This window comes from Procambarus clarkii, chromosome 91 (genome assembly GCF_040958095.1).
Source record: "Procambarus clarkii isolate CNS0578487 chromosome 91, FALCON_Pclarkii_2.0, whole genome shotgun sequence".
Lineage (NCBI taxonomy): Eukaryota > Metazoa > Arthropoda > Malacostraca > Decapoda > Cambaridae > Procambarus > Procambarus clarkii.
The window spans coordinates 7,819,643-7,843,667 of NC_091240.1; the positions used below are offsets into that span (position 1 = coordinate 7,819,643).

The 24,025-nt window shown below is 38.4% G+C and overlaps 1 protein-coding gene across 14 annotated transcripts in view; it reads left to right on the forward strand.

The window, feature by feature from the left end:
• LOC123773988 (ATP-binding cassette sub-family C member 12) overlaps nucleotides 1-19,719 on the forward strand; it is a 208,392-nt gene extending 188,673 nt beyond the window's left edge. For all 14 annotated transcript variants that reach the window (XM_069318722.1, XM_069318724.1, XM_045768028.2 and 11 more), the window contains 2 exons: nucleotides 15,404-15,568; nucleotides 16,398-19,719. In XM_069318722.1, coding sequence (XP_069174823.1) covers nucleotides 15,404-15,568; nucleotides 16,398-16,511 — 279 coding nt within the window. In that variant the 3' untranslated portion in view covers nucleotides 16,512-19,719. The remainder of the gene's footprint in view (nucleotides 1-15,403; nucleotides 15,569-16,397) is intronic.
• The last annotated feature ends 4,306 nt before the right edge of the window (nucleotides 19,720-24,025 follow it).

A 24,025-nucleotide genomic window follows, 5' to 3' on the forward strand; every position in this document is an offset into this window, starting at 1 on the left:
AAGTAGCCCAATTTTGGGCTAAAAAGTAGCGAAAGTAGCCCAATTTTGGGCTAAAAAGTAGCGAAATTTTGGGCTAAAAGTAGCGAAAGTAGCCCATTTTGGGCTAAAAAGTAGCGAAAGTAGCGAAATTTTGGGCTAAAAAGTAGCGAAATTTTGGGCTACAAAGTAGCGAAGTAGCCCAATTTTAGCCTAAAAAGTAGCGAAAGTAGCGAAATTTTGGGCTAAAAAGTAGCGAAATTTTGGGCTAAAAAGTAGCGAAATTTTGGGCTAAAAAGTAGCGAAAGTAGCCCAATTTTGGGCTAAAAAGTAGCGACAGTAGCAAAATTTTGGGCTAAAAAGTAGCGAAATTTTGAACAAAAAGTAGCGAAAATAGCCCAATTTTGGGCTAAAAAGTAGCGAAATTTTGGGCTAAAAAGTAGCGAAAGTAGCCCAATTTTGGGCTACAAAGTAGCGAAAGTACCCCAATTTCGGGCTAAAAAGTAGCGAAAGTAGCGAAATTTTGGGCTACAAAGTAGCCCAATTTTAGCCTAAAAAGGAGCGAAAGTAGCCCAATTTTGGGCTACAAAGTAGCGAAAGTAGCCCAATTTTGGGCTAAAAAGTAGCGAAAGTAACAAAATTTTGGGCTAAAAAGTAGCGAAAGTAGCCCAATTTTGGGCTAAAAAGTAGCAAAAGTAGCCCAATTTTAGGCTACAAAGTAGCGAAAGTAGCCCAATTTTGGGCTACAAAGTAGCAAAAGTAGCCCAATTTTAGGCTACAAAGTAGCGAAAGTAGCCCAATTTTGGGCTAAAAAGTAGCGAAATTTTGGGCTAAAAAGTAGCGAAAGTAGCCCAATTTTGGGCTAAAAAGTAGCGAAATTTTGGGCTACAAAGTAGCGAAAGTAGCCCAATTTTGGGCTAAAAAGTAGCGAAAGTAGTGAAATTTTGAACAAAAAGTAGCGAAAATAGCCCAATTTTGGGCTAAAAAGTAGCAAAAGTAGCGAAATTTTAGGGTATAAAGTAGCGAAAGTAGCCCAATTTTGGGCTAAAAAGTAGCAAAAATACCCCAATTTCGGGCTAAAAAGTAGCGAAATTTTGAACAAAAAGTAGCGAAAATAGCCCAATTTTGGGCTAAAAAGTAGCGAAATTTTGGGCTACAAAGTAGCGAAGTAGCCCAATTTTAGCCTAAAAAGTAGCTAAAGTAACCCATTTTTGGGCTAAAAAGTAGCGAAAGTAGCCCAATTGTGGGCTAAAAAGTAGCGAAAGTAGCGAAATTTTGGGCTAAAAAGTAGCGAAAGTAGCCCAATTTTGGGCTAAAAAGTAGCGACAGTAGCGAAATTTTGGGCTAAAAAGTACCGAAATTTTGAACAAAAAGTTGCGAAAATAGCCCAATTTTGGGCTAAAAAGTAGAGAAAGTACCCCAATTTCGGGCTAAAAAGTAGCGAAATTTTGGGCTACAAAGTAACGAAAGTAGCCCAATTTTAGCCTAAAAAGTAGCGAAAGTAGCCCAATTTTGGGCTAAAAAGTAGCGAAATTTCGAACAAAAAGTAGCGAAAATAGCCCAATTTTAGCCTAAAAAGTAGCGAAAGTAGCCCAATTTTGGGCTAAAAAGTAGCGAAAGTAGCGAAATTTTCGGCTTCAAAGTAGCAAAATTTTGGGCTACAAAGTAGCAAAAGTAGCAAAATTTTGGGCTACAAAGTAGCAAAAGTAGCCCAATTTTGGGCTACAAAGTAGCAAAAGTAGCCCAATTTTGGGCTAAAAAGTAGCGAAATTTTGGGCTAAAAAGTAGCAAAAGTAGCGAAATTTTGGGCTACAAAGTAGCGAAAGTAGCCCAATTTTGGGCTAAAAAGTAGCGAAATTTTGGGCTAAAAAGTAGCGAAATTTTGGGCTACAAAGTAGTGAAAGTAGCCCAATTTTGGGCTACAAAGTAGCAAAAGTAGCCCAATTTTGGGCTACAAAGTAGCGAAAGTAGCCCAATTTTGGCCTAAAAAGTAGCAAAGTAGCAAAATTTTGGGCTACAAAGTAGCGAAAGTAGCCAAATTTTAGCCTAAAAAGTAGTGAAAGTAGCCCATTTTTGGGCTAAAAAGTAGTGAAAGTAGCCCAATTTTGGGCTACAAAGCGAAAGTAGCGAAATTTTGGGCTAAAAAGTAGCGAAAGTAGCCCAATTTTGGGCTACAAAGTAGCAAAAGTAGTCCAATTTTGGGCTACAAAGTAGCGAAAGTAGCTCAATTTTGGGCTAAAAAGTAGCGAAAGTAGCCCAATTTTGGGCTAAAAGTAGTGAAAGTAGCCCAATTTTGGGCTAGAAAGTAGTGAAATTTTGGGCTAAAAAGTAGTGTAAGTAGCCCAATTTTGGGCTAAAAGTAGCGAAAGTAGCCCAATTTTGGGCTAAAAAGTAGCGAAAGTAGCCCAATTTTGGGCTAAAAAGTAGCGAAAGTAGCCCAATTTTGGGCTAGAAAGTAGCGAAAATACCCCAATTTCGGGCTAAAAAGTAGCGAAATTTTGAACAAAAAGTAGCGAAAATAGCCCAATTTTGGGCTAAAAAGTAGCGAAATTTTGGGCTACAAAGTAGCGAAGTAGCCCAATTTTAGCCTAAAAAGTAGCTAAAGTAACCCATTTTTGGGCTAAAAAGTAGCGAAAGTAGCCCAATTGTGGGCTAAAAAGTAGCGAAAGTAGCGAAATTTTGGGCTAAAAAGTAGCGAAAGTAGCCCAATTTTGGGCTAAAAAGTAGCGACAGTAGCGAAATTTTGGGCTAAAAAGTACCGAAATTTTGAACAAAAAGTTGCGAAAATAGCCCAATTTTGGGCTAAAAAGTAGAGAAAGTACCCCAATTTCGGGCTAAAAAGTAGCGAAATTTTGGGCTACAAAGTAACGAAAGTAGCCCAATTTTAGCCTAAAAAGTAGCGAAAGTAGCCCAATTTTGGGCTAAAAAGTAGCGAAATTTCGAACAAAAAGTAGCGAAAATAGCCCAATTTTAGCCTAAAAAGTAGCGAAAGTAGCCCAATTTTGGGCTAAAAAGTAGCGAAAGTAGCGAAATTTTCGGCTTCAAAGTAGCAAAATTTTGGGCTACAAAGTAGCAAAAGTAGCAAAATTTTGGGCTACAAAGTAGCAAAAGTAGCCCAATTTTGGGCTACAAAGTAGCAAAAGTAGCCCAATTTTGGGCTAAAAAGTAGCGAAATTTTGGGCTAAAAAGTAGCAAAAGTAGCGAAATTTTGGGCTACAAAGTAGCGAAAGTAGCCCAATTTTGGGCTAAAAAGTAGCGAAATTTTGGGCTAAAAAGTAGCGAAATTTTGGGCTACAAAGTAGTGAAAGTAGCCCAATTTTGGGCTACAAAGTAGCAAAAGTAGCCCAATTTTGGGCTACAAAGTAGCGAAAGTAGCCCAATTTTGGCCTAAAAAGTAGCAAAGTAGCAAAATTTTGGGCTACAAAGTAGCGAAAGTAGCCAAATTTTAGCCTAAAAAGTAGTGAAAGTAGCCCATTTTTGGGCTAAAAAGTAGTGAAAGTAGCCCAATTTTGGGCTACAAAGCGAAAGTAGCGAAATTTTGGGCTAAAAAGTAGCGAAAGTAGCCCAATTTTGGGCTACAAAGTAGCAAAAGTAGTCCAATTTTGGGCTACAAAGTAGCGAAAGTAGCTCAATTTTGGGCTAAAAAGTAGCGAAAGTAGCCCAATTTTGGGCTAAAAGTAGTGAAAGTAGCCCAATTTTGGGCTAGAAAGTAGTGAAATTTTGGGCTAAAAAGTAGTGTAAGTAGCCCAATTTTGGGCTAAAAGTAGCGAAAGTAGCCCAATTTTGGGCTAAAAAGTAGCGAAAGTAGCCCAATTTTGGGCTAAAAAGTAGCGAAAGTAGCCCAATTTTGGGCTAGAAAGTAGCGAAATTTTGGGCTAAAAAGTAGCAAAAGTAGCCCAATTTTGGGCTAAAAAGTAGCGAAAGTAGCCCAATTTTGGGCTAAAAAGTAGAGAAAGTAGCGAAATTTTGGGCTAAAAGTAGTGAAAGTAGCCAAATTTTGGGCTACAAAGTAGCGAAAGTAGCCCAATTTTGGGCTACAAAGTAGCGAAATTTTGGGCTAAAAAGTAGCAAAAGTAGCGAAATTTTTAACAAAAAGTAGTGAAAATAGCCTAATTTTGGCCTAAAAAGTAGCAAAAGTAGCCCAATTTTAGCCTAAAAAGTAGCGAAAGTAGCCCAATTTTGGGCTAAAAAGTAGCGAAAGTAGCCCAATTTTTGCCTAAAAAGTAGCAAAAGTAGCGAAATTTTGGGCTACAGAGTAGCGAAAGTAGCCCAATTTTAGCCTAAAAAGTAGCAAAAGTAGCCCAATTTTGGGCTAAAAAGTAGCGAAAGTAGCCCAATTTTTGCCTAAAAAGTAGCAAAAGTAGCGAAATTTTGGGCTAAAAGTAGCAAAAGTAGCGAAATTTTTAACAAAAAGTAGCGAAAATAGCCCAATTTTGGCCTAAAAAGTAGCAAAAGTAGCAAAATTTTGGGCTACAAAGTAGCGAAAGTAGCCCAATTTTGGGCTACAAAGTAGCGGAAGTACCCCAATTTTGGGCTGAAAAGTAGCAAAAGTAGCGAAATTTTGGGCTGAAAGTAGTCCAATTTTGGGCTAAAAAGTAGCGAAAGTATCGAAATTTTGGGCTAAAAGTAGCGAAAGTAGCGAAATTTTGGGCTACAAAGCGAAAGTAGCGAAATTTTGGGCTACAAAGTAGCGAAAGTAGCCCAATTTTGGGCTAAAAAGTAGCGAAATTTTTGGCTAAAAAGTAGCGAAAGTAGCGAAATTTTAGGCTAAAAGTAGCGAAAGTAGCCCAACTTTGGGCTAAAAAGTAGCGAAAGTAGCCCAATTTTGGGCTAAAAAGTAGCGAAATTTTGGGCTAAAAAGTAGCGAAAGTAGCCCAATTTTGGGCTAAAAAGTAGCGAAATTTTGGGCTACAAAGTAGCGAAAGTAGCCCAATTTTGGGCTAAAAAGTAGCGAAAGTAGTGAAATTTTGAACAAAAAGTAGCGAAAATAGCCCAATTTTGGGCTAAAAAGTAGCAAAAGTAGCGAAATTTTAGGGTACAAAGTAGCGAAAGTAGCCCAATTTTGGGCTAAAAAGTAGCAAAAATACCCCAATTTCGGGCTAAAAAGTAGCGAAATTTTGAACAAAAAGTAGCGAAAATAGCCCAATTTTGGGCTAAAAAGTAGCGAAATTTTGGGATACAAAGTAGCGAAGTAGCCCAATTTTAGCCTAAAACGTAGCTAAAGTAACCCATTTTTGGGCTAAAAAGTAGCGAAAGTAGCCCAATTGTGGGCTAAAAAGTAGCGAAAGTAGCGAAATTTTGGGCTAAAAAGTAGCGAAAGTAGCCCAATTTTGGGCTAAAAAGTAGCGACAGTAGCGAAATTTTGGGCTAAAAAGTAGCGAAATTTTGAACAAAAAGTTGCGAAAATAGCCCAATTTTGGGCTAAAAAGTAGCGAAAGTAGCCCAATTTTGGGCTACAAAGTAGCGAAAGTACCCCAATTTCGGGCTAAAAAGTAGCGAAAGTAGCGAAATTTTGGGCTACAAAGTAGCGAAAGTAGCCCAATTTTAGCCTAAAAAGTAGCGAAAGTAGCCCAATTTTAGCCTAAAAAGTAGCGAAAGTAGCCCAATTTTGGGCTAAAAAGTAGCGAAATTTCGAACAAAACGTAGCGAAAATAGCCCAATTTTAGCCTAAAAAGTAGCGAAAGTAGCCCAATTTTGGGCTAAAAAGTAGCGAAAGTAGCGAAATTTTGGGCTACAAAGTAGCAAAAGTAGCCCAATTTTGGGCTACAAAGTAGCAAAAGTAGCCCAATTTTGGGCTAAAAAGTAGCGAAATTTTGGGCTAAAAAGTAGCAAAAGTAGCGAAATTTTGGGCTACAAAGTAGCGAAAGTAGCCCAATTTTGGGCTAAAAAGTAGCGAAATTTTGGGCTACAAAGTAGCGAAAGTAGCCCAATTTTGGGCTACAAAGTAGCAAAAGTAGCCCAATTTTGGGCTACAAAGTAGCGAAAGTAGCCCAATTTTGGCCTAAAAAGTAGCAAAAGTAGCAAAATTTTGGGTTACAAAGTAGCGAAAGTAGCCAAATTTTAGCCTAAAAAGTAGTGAAAGTAGCCCATTTTTGGGCTAAAAAGTAGTGAAAGTAGCCCAATTTTGGGCTACAAAGCGAAAGTAGCGAAATTTTGGGCTAAAAAGTAGCGAAAGTAGCCCAATTTTGGGCTACAAAGTAGCAAAAGTAGTCCAATTTTGGGCTACAAAGTAGCGAAAGTAGCTCAATTTTGGGCTAAAAAGTAGCGAAAGTAGCCCAATTTTGGGCTAAAAGTAGTGAAAGTAGCCCAATTTTGGGCTAGAAAGTAGTGAAATTTTGGGCTAAAAAGTAGTGTAAGTAGCCCAATTTTGGGCTAAAAGTAGCAAAAGTAGCCCAATTTTGGGCTAAAAAGTAGCGAAAGTAGCCCAATTTTGGGCTAGAAAGTAGCGAAATTTTGGGCTAAAAAGTAGCAAAAGTAGCCCAATTTTGGGCTAAAAAGTAGCGAAAGTAGCCCAATTTTGGGCTAAAAGTAGCCCAATTTTGGGCTAAAAAGTAGCGAAAGTAGCCCAATTTTGGGCTAAAAAGTAGAGAAAGTAGCGAAATTTTGGGCTAAAAGTAGTGAAAGTAGCCAAATTTTGGGCTACAAAGTAGCGAAAGTAGCCCAATTTTGGGCTACAAAGTAGCAAAAGTAGCGAAATTTTGGGCTAAAAAGTAGCAAAAGTAGCGAAAATTTTAACAAAAAGTAGTGAAAATAGCCTAATTTTGGCCTAAAAAGTAGCAAAAGTAGCCCAATTTTAGCCTAAAAAGTAGCGAAAGTAGCCCAATTTTGGGCTAAAAAGTAGCGAAATTTTGGGCTACAGAGTAGCGAAAGTAGCCCAATTTTAGCCTAAAAAGTAGCGAAAGTAGCCCAATTTTGGGCTAAAAAGTAGCGAAAGTAGCCCAATTTTAGCCTAAAAAGTAGCAAAAGTAGCGAAATTTTTAACAAAAAGTAGCGAAAATAGCCCAATTTTGGCCTAAAAAGTAGCAAAAGTAGCAAAATTTTGGGCTACAAAGTAGCGAAAGTAGCCCAATTTTGGGCTACAAAGTAGCGGAAGTGGCCCAATTTTGGGCTGAAAAGTAGCAAAAGTAGCGAAATTTTGGGCTGAAAGTAGTCCAATTTTGGGCTAAAAAGTAGCGAAAGTAGCGAAATTTTGGGCTAAAAGTAGCGAAAGTAGCGAAATTTTGGGCTACAAAGCGAAAGTAGCGAAATTTTGGGCTACAAAGTAGCGAAAGTAGCCCAATTTTGGGCTAAAAAGTAGCGAAATTTTTGGCTAAAAAGTAGCGAAAGTAGCGAAATTTTAGGCTAAAAGTAGCGAAAGTAGCCCAACTTTGGGCTAAAAAGTAGCGAAAGTAGCCCAATTTTGGGCTACAAAGTAGCGAAATTTTGAACAAAAAGTAGCGAAAATAGCCCAATTTTGGGCTAAAAAGTAGCAAAAGTAGCGAAATTTTAGGGTACAAAGTAGCGACAGTAGCCCAATTTTGGGCTAAAATGTAGCGAAATTTTGAACAAAAAGTAGCGAAAATAGCCCAATTTTGGGCTAAAAAGTAGCGAAATTTTTGGCTACAAAGTAGCGAAAGTAGCCCAATTTTGGGCTAAAAAGTAGCGAAATTTTGGGCTAAAAGTAGCAAAAGTAGCCCAATTTTGGGCTACAAAGTAACAAAATTTTGGGCTACAAAGTAGCGAAAGTAGCCCAATTTTGGGCTAAAAAGTAGCGAAAGTAGCGAAATTTTGGGCTAAAAAGTAGCGAAAGTAGCCCAATTTTGGGCTAAAAAGTAGCAAAAGTAGCCCAATTATGGGCTAGAAAGTAGCAAAAGTAGCCCAATTTTGGGCTAAATAGTAGCGAAAGTAGCCCAATTTTGGGCTAAAAAGTAGCGAAATTTTGGGCTAAAAGTAGCGAAAGTAGCCCATTTTGGGCTAAAAAGTAGCGAAAGTAGCCCAATTTTGGGCTAAAAAGTAGCGAAAGTAGCCCAACTTTGGGCTACAAAGTAGCAAAAGTAGCCCAATTTTGGGCTAGAAAGTAGCGAAAGTAGCCCAATTTTGGCCTAAAAAGTAGCAAAAGTAGCGAAATTTTGGGCTACAAAGTAGCGAAGTAGCCCAATTTTAGCCTAAAAAGTAGCGAAAGTAGCGAAATTTTGGGCTAAAAAGTAGCGAAATTTTGGGCTAAAAAGTAGCGAAAGTAGCCCAATTTTGGGCTAAAAAGTAGCGACAGTAGCAAAATTTTGGGCTAAAAAGTAGCGAAATTTTGAACAAAAAGTAGCGAAAATAGCCCAATTTTGGGCTAAAAAGTAGCGAAATTTCCGGCTAAAAAGTAGCGAAAGTAGCGAAATTTTGGGCTACAAAGTAGTGAAAGTAGCCCAATTTTGGCCTAAAAAGGAGCGAAAGTAACAAAATTTTGGGCTAAAAAGTAGCGAAAGTAGCCCAATTTTGGGCTAAAAAGTAGCAAAAGTAGCGAAATTTTAGGGTACAAAGTAGCGAAAGTAGCCCAATTTTGGGCTAAAAAGTAGCGAAAATACCCCAATTTCGGGCTAAAAAGTAGCGAAATTTTGAACAAAAAGTAGCGAAAATAGCCCAATTTTGGGCTAAAAAGTAGCGAAATTTTGGGCTACAAAGTAGCGAAGTAGCCCAATTTTAGCCTAAAAAGTAGCTAAAGTAACCCATTTTTGGGCTAAAAAGTAGCGAAAGTAGCCCAATTGTGGGCTAAAAAGTAGCGAAAGTAGCGAAATTTTGGGCTAAAAAGTAGCGAAAGTAGCCCAATTTTGGGCTAAAAAGTAGCGACAGTAGCAAAATTTTGGGCTAAAAAGTAGCGAAAGTAGCGAAATTTTGAACAAAAAGTTGCGAAAATAGCCCAATTTTGGGCTAAAAAGTAGCGAAAGTAGCCCAATTTTGGGCTACAAAGTAGCGAAAGTACCCCAATTTCGGGCTAAAAAGTAGCGAAAGTAGCGAAATTTTGGGCTACAAAGTAGCGAAAGTAGCCCAATTTTAGCCTAAAAAGTAGCGAAAGTAGCCCAATTTTGGGCTAAAAAGTAGCGAAATTTCGAACAAAAAGTAGCGAAAATAGCCCAATTTTAGCCTAAAAAGTAGCGAAAGTAGCCCAATTTTGGGCTAAAAAGTAGCGAAAGTAGCGAAATTTCGAACAAAAAGTAGCGAAAATAGCCCAATTTTGGGCTAAAAAGTAGCGAAAGTAGCGAAATTTTGGGCTACAAAGTAGCGAAATTTTGGGCTACAAAGTAGCAAAAGTAGCAAAATTTTGGGCTACAAAGTAGCAAAAGTAGCCCAATTTTGGGCTACAAAGTAGCAAAAGTAGCCCAATTTTGGGCTAAAAAGTAGCGAAATTTTGGGCTAAAAAGTAGCAAAAGTAGCGAAATTTTGGGCTACAAAGTAGCGAAAGTAGCCCAATTTTGGGCTAAAAAGTAGCGAAATTTTGGGCTAAAAAGTAGCGAAATTTTGGGCTACAAAGTAGCGAAAGTAGCCCAATTTTGGGCTACAAAGTAGCAAAAGTAGCCCAATTTGGGCTACAAAGTAGCGAAAGTAGCCCAATTTTGGCCTAAAAAGTAGCAAAAGTAGCAAAATTTTGGGCTACAAAGTAGCGAAAGTAGCCAAATTTTAGCCTAAAAAGTAGTGAAAGTAGCCCATTTTTGGGCTAAAAAGTAGTGAAAGTAGCCCAATTTTGGGCTACAAAGCGAAAGTAGCGAAATTTTGGGCTAAAAAGTAGCGAAAGTAGCCCAATTTTGGGCTACAAAGTAGCAAAAGTAGTCCAATTTTGGGCTACAAAGTAGCGAAAGTAGCTCAATTTTGGGCTAAAAAGTAGCGAAAGTAGCCCAATTTTGGGCTAGAAAGTAGTGAAATTTTGGGCTAAAAAGTAGTGTAAGTAGCCCAATTTTGGGCTAAAAGTAGCGAAAGTAGCCCAATTTTGGGCTAAAAAGTAGCAAAAGTAGCCCAATTTTGGGCTAAAAAGTAGCGAAAGTAGCCCAATTTTGGGCTAGAAAGTAGCGAAATTTTGGGCTAAAAAGTAGCAAAAGTAGCCCAATTTTGGGCTAAAAAGTAGTGTAAGTAGCACAATTTTGGGCTAAAAAGTAGCGAAAGTAGCCCAATTTTGGGCTAAAAGTAGCCCAATTTTGGGCTAAAAAGTAGCGAAAGTAGCCTAATTTTGGGCTAAAAAGTAGCGAAAGTAGCCTAATTTTGGGCTAAAAAGTAGAGAAAGTAGCGAAATTTTGGGCTAAAAGTAGTGAAAGTAGCCAAATTTTGGGCTACAAAGTAGCGAAAGTAGCGAAATTTTGGGCTACAAAGTAGCAAAAGTAGCGAAATTTTGGGCTACAAAGTAGCAAAATTTTGGGCTAAAAGTAGCGAAAGTAGCCCAATTTTGGGCTAAAAAGTAGCGAAAGTAGCCCAATTTTGGGTTAAAAAGTAGCGAAAGTAGCCCAATTTTGGGCTACAAAGTAGCGAAAGTAGCCCAATTTTGGGCTAAAAGTAGTGAAAGTAGCCCAATTTTGGGCTAAAAAATAGCGAAATTTTGGGCTAAAATGTAGCGAAAGTAGCCCAATTTTGGGGTACCAAGTAGCGAGGGTAGCAAAATTTTGGGCTAAAAAGCAGCGAAAGTAGCGAAATTTTGGGCTAAAAGTAGCGAAAGTAGCCCAATTTTGGGCTAAAAGTAGCGAAAGTAGCCCAATTTTGGGCGCAAAAGTAGCGAAATTTTGGGCTAAAAAGTAGCGAAAGTAGCAGAATTTTGGGCTAAAAAGTAGCGAAATTTTAGGCTAAAAAGAAGCGAAAGTAGCCCAATTTTGGGCTAAAAAGTAGCGAAAGTAGCCCAATTTTGGGCTACAAAGTAGCGAAAGTAGCGAAATTTTGGGCTAAAAAGTAGCGAAAGTAGCAGAATTTTGGGCTAAAAAGTAGCGAAATTTTAGGCTAAAAAGAAGCGAAAGTAGCCCAATTTTGGGCTAAAAAGTAGCGAAAGTAGCCCAAAATTTTGCTAAAAAGTAGCGAAAGTAGCCCAATTTTGGGCTACAAAGTAGCGAAAGTAGCGAAATTTTGGGCTAAAAAGTAGCGAAATTTTGGGCTAAAAAGTAGCGAAAGTAGCCCAATTTTGGGCTACAAAGTAGCGAAATTTTGGGCTACAAAGTAGCGAAAGTAGCGAAATTTTGGGCTAAAAAGTAGCGAAAGTAGCCCAATTTTGGGCTAAAAAGTAGCGAAAGTAGCCCAATTTGGGGCTAAAAAGTAGCGAAGGTTAGGTTAGGTTAGGTAGGTTAGGTTGGTTAGGTTGGTTAGGTTAGGTTAGGTTAGGTTGGGTTGGGTTGGGTTGGGTTGGGTTGGGTTGGGTTAGGTTGGGTTAGGTTTAGGTTAGGTTAGGTTAGGTTAGGTTACTGAGAGGCAGAGGAAAAATTCCTCTGAAGAAAGAAAAAGGTTCAGAGAGGCAAGGGGAGCAATGGCCTATAGAAACCCGCGTGTGGTTGGAAGCATTCTATGTCTGCCATCGACTGGATCAGGCACCCAGAAAGGTAAGCGCCCTAATACAAACCCCTATTCTGCTAAAAATTGCTACTAAAAGCCGAACTAGTGGATAGAACTTCCCAACAGAAAACAAGCAAACTAGTGTGACGTCACACGTCGCCGCGTCGCTGTCTGCGCAGCTCCCCCGTCCCCGGGAGGGGGAAGGGGGAGCCCCAGACCCTTCACACTGGCTACCCACACCTCAGTTCTTGAGGCCAATGCTATAGGCGAAGGTCATGTGCTCTGGCTCCGGTGTCGCTACAGCACTGTGCTTCGTGTGTGGTGTTTGTTTTCTGTGGGTGCGAGAACCAGGAGTTATCTTCAATACTCAGGCTGCATGCGCCTTGAGCTGCCTTGCCTAGGTGCCCTGTAAGTACTGCCCTTGGGGCTTGGGGCCACCTTCCATAGGCTCCTCGGGACCTGCCTCTGCTAGTCCGTTCTACCGTTCGTTTTTTCGGCCGTCTGTTGGGCTCTTGGGTGTTCTGTTCTCCCTTGTTACCTGCAGGTAAGAGGCAGTTTGCACTAGTAGGGGCGCAGTGTGTTGCGCAGCTTTGTATTCCCGACATAGTGGCTGGCTCTGTTCCTTGGGGTTCGCTGTCCTCTTGCGGGGTTTTGTTTTTCTTTTTGTTTTTGCCTTGTGGGGGGTTCTGCCCTATTATTCCACTGGTGTTTGCCCTTCTACGATTCTCCTCGGTGGCGCCCCCTGCTAGGTCCCCGTTAGTGTATCCATTCCTAGGGTACAGCTATACCCCAGGGACTTGCTTGTTAGTTTTGGGCGGCAGTTAGCTGCACCCTGCCCGGGACTACCTGAGTACGAGTCCTTTTAAAGTAAAAGCTCAGGACCAATCCCCTAGGGGGCGCGTGGGTCCGATGGATGTGATCGTTTTTGGCGGTCGAACAGGGTCCTGGTTGCTCGTTACCTCGCGAATGTCCCTGGACCTCATCAGGCCTGTGTTGCTTTGGGGCGGCAGTTGCAGCCAGTTGTCTCAACTTCGAGTTGAAGAGTGAGCGACGACCGCCTGCCGGGTAAGTCCCTCATTTTCCGTCTGTGGGTAGTTAGCTTCGGGGACCCGACGGGGCTCCCCCCCCAAAAAAACAGCGTTAAATATAATGAAACGCCATTTTCTGGGTGAGTCCCGGAGGCTCCCCGGCATCCATCCCTCCCTCCGGTCGGCGTTTTTTTCGTGTTTTTGACATCCAGCCTCAGAACCGAGGTGTGGGTAGCTGGCGTGAAGGGTCTGGGGCTCCCCCCTTCCCCCTCCTGGGGAGGGGGGAGCTGCGCAGACAGCGGCGCGGCGACGTGTGACATCACACTAGTTTGCTTGTTTCCTGTTGGGGACTTCTGTCCACTAGTTCAGCTTTTGGTAGCAATTTTAACCAGAATAGGGGTTTGTTTTGGGGCGCTTACCTTTCTGGGTGCCTGATCCAGTCGATGGCAGACATAGAATGCTTCCAACCACACGGGGGTTTCTATAGGCCATTGCTCCCCTTGCCTCTCTAAGGGGGGGCCTGGTTCTGGCCGTGGTCCCCAATAGGCCTAAGAACTCCATACACATGACTGATGCCAAAGTCTGACATTAGCATATCAGCCTGGGATAGCTCCGGGGAGCCTCCGGGACTCGCCCAGAAAATGGCATTTCATTACATTCATCGCTGGGTTTTTTCAATATAAACACTAAAATTAACTTTATGTACATTTATTTACAAAAGTATTACACATTTAGTAGTCGTGGAGACTGTGATACTGTGCGAAACAGTCGATATGGCACAGAGGGACTGCACACGCTTTGCACCATGCTAACACCAATTTACGTTTATGTGGCCTTAATTTAGTGCTGTAACACACAACGCACCAATGCTGGCCTGCTGCACGCACTCCAGTTGGTGGTAATTTCTTGATTTAGTGTACCAGAAAGGCCTCCCTGTAAGTGAGCCTGGGTGCAGGAGCATGGTTCAATATTGGGTCCTGAATGGGTCTTTGTATGCCAGGGGTGTCTTTGCCAAACTTACCTAGTAATTGTTTCACAACTTGAAAACTAAACGAACGGAAATATGGTTTTCTGCCTGTTTTCTCAAGATACATGTTGTAACTGTTCAGCATTGTTACGTCAGTAAGGTGGAAAATCATTTTCTTTGTCCACTGTTTTCCATACACACTCTACAGCACCAACCATCATGTCACACTTATCGACTAAATGCATGTTGATGTTGTAGTCCATCATACAATCTGGCTTATATATTATTTGCTTTGTTGTTCTGTTCACCTTGCCACTGTCCACCATTGTACCAGGGTGAATGGTGGTCAACATGTTCACTTCACGTCTGTTGTCTTTCCTTCGGACTGAAAGTATTGCACCACTTTTTCTTACATCACAATCACCTACTTGCATAATAGTGTCAAACACAGGCATTTCCTTTCGTTTTGGCTTTACTCTGTCACACACTCCAGTTTTATTATCAAGCAAGAATCTGGTTAGTAAGGGACTGGTATAATAGTTGTGTACAATATGTGGGCCCTTGTTCAGATATGGTGCAAGCAGTGCCTTCACTACACTGCCTGAGAAGCCATGTTGGTCATTAGTAGGAATGTCTACATTTGTAGCCGAATACAGTATCATGTGTAACACCATTCCTGATTCACAGTGACAGAGCACAAAGAATTTCAATCCAAATCAGTGGCGTTTTGAGGGAATATACTGCTTGAAGGCAGCACATCCTTTGAAAAGTACAAGGGATTCATCAATAACCAGCTTCTGAGCCGGTATGTAGTAATCTCTGAACTTTCCAATCAGGTCATTTAGCACGTAGTTCACTCTCCAAAGCCTATCATCCTGTCTCTCGTCTGCATTATTTGCAAAATGAAGACACCGTAGGAGTAACAGAAATCGGTCTTGGGACATATATTTCCCGAACAATGGTGTTGGAACAGCTTTGTCTTTGCTCTGATAATGGGACATTACGTGTTTCACACAATATTTCATCAACATACAAATTGCGAAAAACACAGTTCACCTACAGTCGCCTCTTTAACCCACTACACCAAACTCAGACCCTTAAAAAGAGATTGTAATTTCGGGGTATTTAATCCCCCCAAAGATCATTACCTCCCAAGGGTAACTAGAGCTAGTGAGAGGTGGATGAGAGGAGATGAAAAAACGTGAGTGACCTCTCACTAGCTCCAGTTGCCCTTGGGAGGTGGTAATCTTTGGGGGGGATTAAATACCCAGAAATTACCATCTCTTTTAAGGGTCTGAGTTTGGTGTAGTGGGTTAAAGGCGCACCTGTTATGCCAGTTGCTGTGAGGCTTCTATGCTGGATAGGGTTCAAGTCTTCTAATCGGAAAGTGTTCTAAAGTTGTAAACCTCACTTGCGTGCTTAGTCAAGTTACTGTATGTATATATGTATATATGTCGGCAGTTTTTTGCATGTTTTTTATATCCAGTCTCAGAATTGGGGTTTTGGGTAGTTGGCACGAGGGGTCTGGGGCTCCCCCTTTCGCCTCCCAGGGAGAGGGGAGCTGTGCAGACGGTGGCGCAGGGACATGCTCATTTGCTTGTTTTTGTTTGGGGAGCTCTGTCCACTAGTTTGGCTTTCAGTAGCAATTTCTGAATCAAAATAAGGGTTTGTTTTGGGATGCTTACCTCTCTGGGTGCCTGACCCGGTCAATGGTAAACATAAAATGCTTCCAACCACATGGGGGTTTCTATAGGCCATTGTTCCTCATGCCTCTCTGAGGGGCCAGGTTTTAACTTGTGCTCCCCAGTAGGCCTAAGAACTCCATTCACACTGATGCCAAAGTCTAACATATCCATATCAGCCTGGTTAAGCTCTGGGGAGCCGTAGGGGCTCCCCCCAGAATGCCTATTGGAATTAGACTTTTATGCTGATGCCATTTTTTTTCCAGATTCTTCTGTTGGATGAAGCAACAGCATCTGTTGATGTAGAAACAGACCACTTAATCCAAGCTACTATTAAAGAGGCATTTGCCACCAATACTGTCCTCACCATTGCACATAGGCTCAACACAGTGGCTAATTATGATAGAGTAATGGTCCTTGATGCAGGAAAGGTAAGATACTGCTGTTTTCTGTAAATGGTACTGGTTAAAAAGCAGAAAAATGATGTGAAATTATTAAATAATGTACAGTATGTTTATTTGATGTATCATGGTATTGTGATTTGTGTGTGTAATGTATAGTCACTGTTGATTGAAGAAGATTAAGCCACCCAAAAGGTGGCATGGGCATGAATAGCCCGTAAACAGTCTCGTTCAAATATTAAGATATTCGGTGCTTACTGCTTACTAGATATCTTTCAATGATGGGTATGTAATATATTCTATTTAATTTTAATTTATTGTGGGGAGAATACCAACATGGCGTGTTGTAAGTAATTTAACTATTTAATCCAAATATCTTTTGGTGCACATGTATTTCAATTCCCCCCCCCCCCTATTTTTATGAAATTTTTAATAATAGCCAGATATATACTATGAATAGTCAATTATTTTTTAATCTTCATTGCATAATATAAAAAATGCTCTTAAAGCATTTTTAAAGCTCTTTAAAACAAGTATAAACTCAGGCTTCCTGTCCCTAACAAAAAATGACTTGAGTAAATAATAATTTTTACTACAGGAGTAACTGTAATAATAAGTTTATTGAAAAAGGGAAGTTTGTACCTTCTTGCTGGTAAAGTCATTGATAATTGTCATTGACATGAAAGAGGGTCATGAACTAACATTGGATGAAGCTAATAAATTATTCTGGCTTATGATAAACCACTTATTCTGGCAAAAATTTATTATTAGTCTGTGTATATATAAACAAAATAGTTCTTATCTTGAGCATTAAAAAGTTGAATATTATATTTTCTTTCCCAAATTTTGCATGTTTCAGGTTCACGAGTTTGATACCCCAGAGAGACTAATGAATACCGAAGGGTCGCTATTCCAGGAGATGATGCAAGCAATGGGTGTCCACACAGTAGAACAAATGCAGGCACTTACCTAGTACCTCCTTCCAGTGGCAAGTTATGCCTAGTGATTTCTATAGTTAGGGTTTCCTGTTGTAGTGCACAGTTCATGGCCAGACACCTGTACTTGAGTTTGAAGTACATCCTGGAAAAAAAAAAGTTCTCTGCATTATTTGAAAGTAAATTGAGTTTTTAAATAGATTTGACTGAAGTGTTTGTGTACATAAAAACTAATTGCTGTAATTCACATGCATTTTTGAACATAATGAAAGGGAAATGATAAAAAAAGTGTTATTACAACTTTGTCAAACCATACTAAGTGCCAAGTAAATACAGTTAATAGCTCAATTACTATTTTGAGTAGAAGATACGTAATTATTTTATATAGTTCACCAGGTTCATTGTAGTTTAAACATAGTTCTTTGCTAAAGTGAACAAATGTCTGTAATGTACAGTTATACTTACAGAACCCAGTCTAACAATTCAGTTTAACTTAAGAAATGACAGTCTTGAGAATCATTGATGTATTTCATCCCTACAGGAGAAGTATGCTTAATGGGACATGGATGGGTCAGACAGGTGTGTCATTAGTCTTTTTATTTTAGTCTGTGATTATTATGATATCGTGTGTAATGTAAAACAAATACTCTTGTAATGTTTGGTATGCTACGTGTAATGGGTCTCGGGACCTATTAAATTTTAAATACTGTACTGTATAGCTGATTGGGAACGTGTGCAGAGCTGCGTTTCTAAAACATTGAAACAAATGGTAGACCAAAACTATTTTGGCAGGTTCTTAAATATGTTTAAAACTTAATAATGGGGTCATTCTAAAAATGTAATCTTGATACATTAGCCACTTCTTAAAAAAAAATGGCTAATGAAGATTAAACAAAAAAATATTTAGTACATTAGTGTATTTTTGTGTGCGTGCTAAACGTATAAAAAATACAAAGAGAGAGACATTAATGGTGATCAATGACATTTTTGTTTAAATAAGAGATAAAGATAAATAGGTTTTGGAAAAATAAGAATAGACAGGTTGAAGGTTTGGTATGTCAAGAGTTATAAAATATTCATCATATGTAATTTCAGATCATGATGTATTGATGTTTAATCAAATTATTGAACAATCTGCTTTCTTTAATTTCATCATAAAAACTTTTGACAGTTTCTCAAGAGGTCGGTCTGTCGACCTGCTACTTAAAAGCATGATATGACTGATGCTGGCATGTATGTCTATCTTGCAACGATATTAATTTTGGTGTGCAAAATGTCACATTGCACTTGAAAGTGATCATCCACGTGAACACTTATTGCTATCATAAAAAAATCTGAAAATTATAATTCAAATAACATCAGAAAAAAACAAGCAAAGTATGCAATCACAAGCAACACCTTCATTAATTTAATTTTATGGATTTCTGTATCATAGAAATGAACCAAATGCACTTTAATATTTGGAGTTTTGTTATTCAACATGGAAACTTAATTGGTTAGAAATAACAGACGTAAACTAGACTAATGTATGATAGTTAATACAATACAGCATGACACTGTTTTACAAGTTATAGTTTTTTCAAGTGTAATTTCATATCTGCTCTCACTGAGCATGCATCATATCAATGTGCTTGTTTTGTTAATTTTTATTTTGGGTTGGTATATGTGCCGTCATTTTTTTTTTTTAGTACAATTCAAACCCAGGTCCTTGAAATATTGTCAAGTTTGAGAATGGCTCTATAGTCATATCCATATATAAATCTGATGTAAAAACGGGCAAATGTGAGGCGTTTAAGGATGCGAGCTGAACGAATGGTGCTTTGTTAAAAAGTAAATTATTCTGGTGAAGTATGTATGTTGTTGAGAATGAATTGAAGTAAAAATAAACCCATTTTTGTGCAAGTGGCAGTTAATCTATACTGTATTTAAAAAGGCATTAATTTGAGTAGTGTAGAGGGAAAGCATGTGTTCATTTGAGATGTTCATTCAGTTCATATTCATATTTGGAACATGCAAGCTTAAAATATAATACAGCAAGCGAGAGAGAGGTTTTAGGAGATAAAAAATTAAAGTAACTAAGTTTACAGGAATTAAGAAAACTGTGCGATCAACTAGTTGAAATGAGATTAGAAAGATCTAAAAATAATAAAGGAAATTTTGTAAATTGGTTAATCATTTATTAAAGAAGGGAAACGTAACACTAAATGTTTAGTGAATCAGATTAATTAATTTTTTGGGGGGGAGAAATACATGTTACCAAAGAGATAATGAAGACATGTTGTGCAAACAAGTAAAAAGAAATGAAGGCGGTATTCCAAGTCAGTGCAGTGTGCAAAAGGAATATATCTACAAAGAAGCTCTAGTATTGTAAACACCTATTTTTGGAGTCTCATTGAGGATAAAAGTGAATTTTCTCACTAATTTATTTGCCAAGTTTATATGCAGTAGTAGTGATTAATTTATATTTGGAATCTCCTTAGTTCTATGTATGCCTAAAGCTTAGTTTGAAGTTTTAAATATCGAATGTATTTGAATTTTGTTTGTTATTATAACAAATTTTATTATTTTCATGAGGCAATTTTGTTTTTGTTTTTAAGCACTGTGTAAATCGATAACAGAATATTAAGCAGTGATCACAGACTCAGGGGTAAGTATTGCACTAAAATGCTGACTGCACTCTGGTACTAGCTTAAATATCTGTATTTAAGTGTTTAAGTATTAAAACCAATAGTATTTGGTTAAATACATGAAGCAGAATATAGACTCGTTATATTTTGTGGTCAATGAACATGGAAAAATTAGAATCTTGTTTTCCATTTTTGTCCTTAGTGCCTTCCTATTGTAAAAATGTTGTACCAGAGGAAACAGGGTATACACTTCTAGTGTTCATGGTAGCCGCCTTTCTACTGAGGTGTACATATTATTATACAGTTTGTAACTTATATATAATTCAGTTTATTTGCTGTAGCACATGTATTTCAGATACAGTGTTAATATATTTACTATATTGTTTTAACTTTTTTTTGTCTTCTACTCTATTTTAGTTTAATTTTTTTTTTTACCAAAATGTTTATAATATCATTTAGTCTTTTCTGTGATTTATTTATAAGTGTTATATGTTTGAATGTATAAAACTCTTTGATAAAAATCAGGGTTTCAGTCATCTACACTGGACGTCCAATCATATTCAGTACACTAGATAGACTACTTCAGATGTAACTCGATATAAATTTTTTTATTATTCAATAGATTTTTATTATTCTCAAAACCTTTACCCAGCACTTTACTAAGACTTAAGATAAAGATGCTGCATTCTTGTAATGCAATTTGAAGCATTTATTGTTCTTCAACTTTGTTTTGAATTACTTGCTCATTAATACCAATATTTTTTTATATCGTGAGGCTTTAAGGCACCACACGATTTCATCTGGGTTTGAGCCCAGATCAAGAGTCGTCTAGGAGCCAGTCCTTAAATGTTCACCTCTGATCACCCAGCAGTAATTGCAGATATAGATGTAAACAGACTGGCGAGTTTTGAGTGTAAACTAGTAGGGCAAGGCTGTGGGAAGGGAAAGCTCTCAGACTGCTAACAAGAGTTAGAAGTTGTCTACTCCTGTCCCCATGTCTGTCTAGTCCTATCCCCTCTCTCTCCCAGAACTAGTTGTTCAATAATCACTTGCCTTAAGCTTAATGCCTCGGATCTAACAGTTTGTCACAACACTTGTCATGCACCTAAAAATAAAATATTGTTTACATTAAAGCAGAGTATAAAAGTTTAATTCATATACAATCAAATAACAAAACAGAATTATGATCAAGAACGATGGCACCAATCAATAAAAAAGTGAATTTTTAATGGGATTTAATTATAAATTGTAGTAGTAGCTTGGCGGGTAATAACAATAAGAATGCAAGAGCATAACGGAAGACCACCTTGTCTTGGACTTGTGAGACTTCGGTCAAGCATGAATGGTCTCTTTTTAAAGATACAAACAAATTACCTTATTAGTCTTGATTTCTTTTAGCCAACCTTGGTTAGAAGTACTGTATGATTGATCTATTTAGCTGTCTATTGGTCTAAATTATCTAAAACAACATGCTTTAGAATCTATTTACATTGACCAATAAGCCTTAAACCAATAGTACAATCCTACTGGTTGCATGGTCAAGAATGTGAGGATTTTACATTTAAAGTCATTTAATATTGTAAAGGAAGCAAAAGATCATTAACAACTGGCATCTCCCACGTCTATCTGTACAACTGCCATCCTGATATGACCTCCACATATCCATAATTTATTAATAAACTAATTTTCAAAATATCAGAAATATTGTAAATCTAACTCATGAGCGTTATTATCGAGCTGAATTCTGGCTCATTGCACATATTTGGAGTTTGAAATTACAAATTTTTATACCGAAAATATGCCAATTACTGAAAACGGCGATGGGTCACATTTTGTGCAAACCCCCCCCCCCCCCCCCCCCCCTGCAGTTTTCAAAATACTGTATCTGAAATATCGGAAATTTGACTCGTGAGCGTGATTTTCGAACCAAATTCTCACTCTGCACCAATTTTCAGTTTCAAATTACGAATTTTTATACTGAAAATATGCCAATTACTGAAAATGGTGATCAGTCATATATTGCCCAAATCTCCCCACCCCCTGCAGTTTTCAAAATATCAGAAATGTCGAAAATTTGAATCCTGAGCATGACTTTTGAGGCGAATTCTGACTCTCTGTACCTATTTTCATATTCAAAATACGATCTTTTATACCGAAAGTATGCCAATTACTGAAAACAACAATGGGTCATATTTTGCCCCCCCCCCCCCCGCCCCGAGCAGTTTTCAAAATATCTGAAAAGTCGAAAATTTAACTCCTGAGCGTTTATATTGAGCCGAATTCTGACTCTGAACCTATTTTCATTTTTAAATTACGATCTTTTATACCGAAAATATGCTAATTACTGAAAACGGCGATGGGTCATATTTTGCCCAAACCCCCCTGCAGTTTTCAAAATGTCTGAAATATCAAAAATTTGACTCCTGAGCGTGATTTTCGAGCCGAGTTCTGACTCTCTGCACCTATTTTCATTTTCAAATTACGATCTTTTATACCGAAAATATGTTAATTGCTGAAAACGGCGATGGGTCATATTTTGCGCAAACCCCTCTGAAGTTTTCAAAATATCTGAAATGTCGGAAATTTGGCTCGTGAGTGTGACTTTTAGGCCGAATTCTGACTCTCTGCACCTATTTTCGTTTTCAAATTACGATTTTTTATACCGAAAATATGCCAATTACTGAAAACAGCGATGGGTCATATTTTGCCCAAACCCCTCTGCAGTTTTCAAAATATCTGAAATATAAAAAATTTGACTCCTGAGCGTGATTTTCGAGCCGAATTCTGACTCTCTGCACCTATTTTCATTTTCAAATTACGATCTTTTATACCGAAAATATGGTAATTACTGAAAACGGCGATGGGTCATATTTTCCCCAAGCACCCCCTGCAGTTTTCAATATATCTGAATTGTCGGAAATTTGACTCCTGAGCGTGATTTTTGAGCCAAGTTCTGACTCTCTGCACCTATTTTCATTTTCAAATTACGATCTTTTATACCGAAAATATGGTAATTACTGAAAACAGCGATGGGTCATATTTTGCCCAAACCCCCCGGCAGTTTTCAAAATATCTGAAATGTCGTAAATTTGACTCCTGAGCGTGATTTTTGAGCCTAATTCTAACTCTCTGCACCTATTTTCATTTTCAAATTATGATCTTTTATACCGAAAATATGCTAATTACTGAAAACGGCGATGGGTCATATTTTGCCCAAACCCCCCCTGCAGTTTTCAAAATATCTGAAATATAAAAAATTTGACTCCTGAGCGTGATTTTCGAGCCGAATTCTGACGCTCTGCACCTATTTTCATTTTCAAATTACGATCTTTTATACCGAAAATATGGTAATTACTGAAAACGGCGATGGGTCATATTTTGCCCAAGCACCCCCTGCAGTTTTCAATATATCTGAAATGTCGGAAATTTGACTCCTGAGCGTGATTTTCGAGCCGAATTCTGACTCTCTGCACCTATTTTCAGTTTCAAATTACGATCTTTTATACCGAAAATATGCTAATTACTGAAAACGGCGATGGGTCATATTTTGCCCAAGCACCCCCTGCAGTTTTCAATATATCTGAAATGTCGGAAATTTGACTCCTGAGTGTGATTTATAGACCGAATTCTGACTCTCTGCACCTATTTGCAGTTTAAATTACGACTTTTTATACCGAAAATATGCTAATTACTGAAAACAGCGATGGGTCATATTTTGCCCAAACCCCCCTGCAGTTTTCAAAATATCTGAAATATAAAAAATTTGACTCCTGAGCGTGATTTTCGAGCCGAATTCTGACGCTCTGCACCTATTTTCATTTTCAAATTACGATCTTTTATACCGAAAATATGGTAATTACTGAAAACGGCGATGGGTCATATTTTCCCCAAGCACCCCCTGCAGTTTTCAATATATCTGAATTGTCGGAAATTTGACTCCTGAGCGTGATTTTTGAGCCAAGTTCTGACTCTCTGCACCTATTTTCATTTTCAAATTACGATCTTTTATACCGAAAATATGGTAATTACTGAAAACAGCGATGGGTCATATTTTGCCCAAACCCCCCGGCAGTTTTCAAAATATCTGAAATGTCGTAAATTTGACTCCTGAGCGTGATTTTTGAGCCTAATTCTAACTCTCTGCACCTATTTTCATTTTCAAATTATGATCTTTTATACCGAAAATATGCTAATTACTGAAAACGGCGATGGGTCATATTTTGCCCAAACCCCCCCTGCAGTTTTCAAAATATCTGAAATATAAAAAATTTGACTCCTGAGCGTGATTTTCGAGCCGAATTCTGACGCTCTGCACCTATTTTCATTTTCAAATTACGATCTTTTATACCGAAAATATGGTAATTACTGAAAACGGCGATGGGTCATATTTTGCCCAAGCACCCCCTGCAGTTTTCAATATATCTGAAATGTCGGAAATTTGACTCCTGAGCGTGATTTTTGAGCCAAGTTCTGACTCTCTGCACCTATTTTCATTTTCAAATTACGATCTTTTATACCGAAAATATGCTAATTACTGAAAACAGCGATGGGTCATATTTTGCCCAAACCCCCTGCAGTTTTCAAAATATCTGAAATGTCGGAAATTTGACTCGTGTGATTTTTAGGCCGAATTCTGACTCTCTGCACCTATTTTCATTTTCAAATTACGATTTTTTATACCGAAAATATGCCAATTACTGAAAACGGCGATGGGTCATACTTTGCCCAAACCCCCTGCAGTTTTCAAAATATCTGAAATATAATAAATTTGACTCCTGAGCGTGATTTTCGAGCCGAATTCTGACTCTCTGCACCTATTTTCAGTTTCAAATTACGATCTTTTTTTACCGAAAATATGGTAATTACTGAAAACAGCGATGGGTCATATTTTGGCCAAACCCCCCGGCAGTTTTCAAAATGTCTGA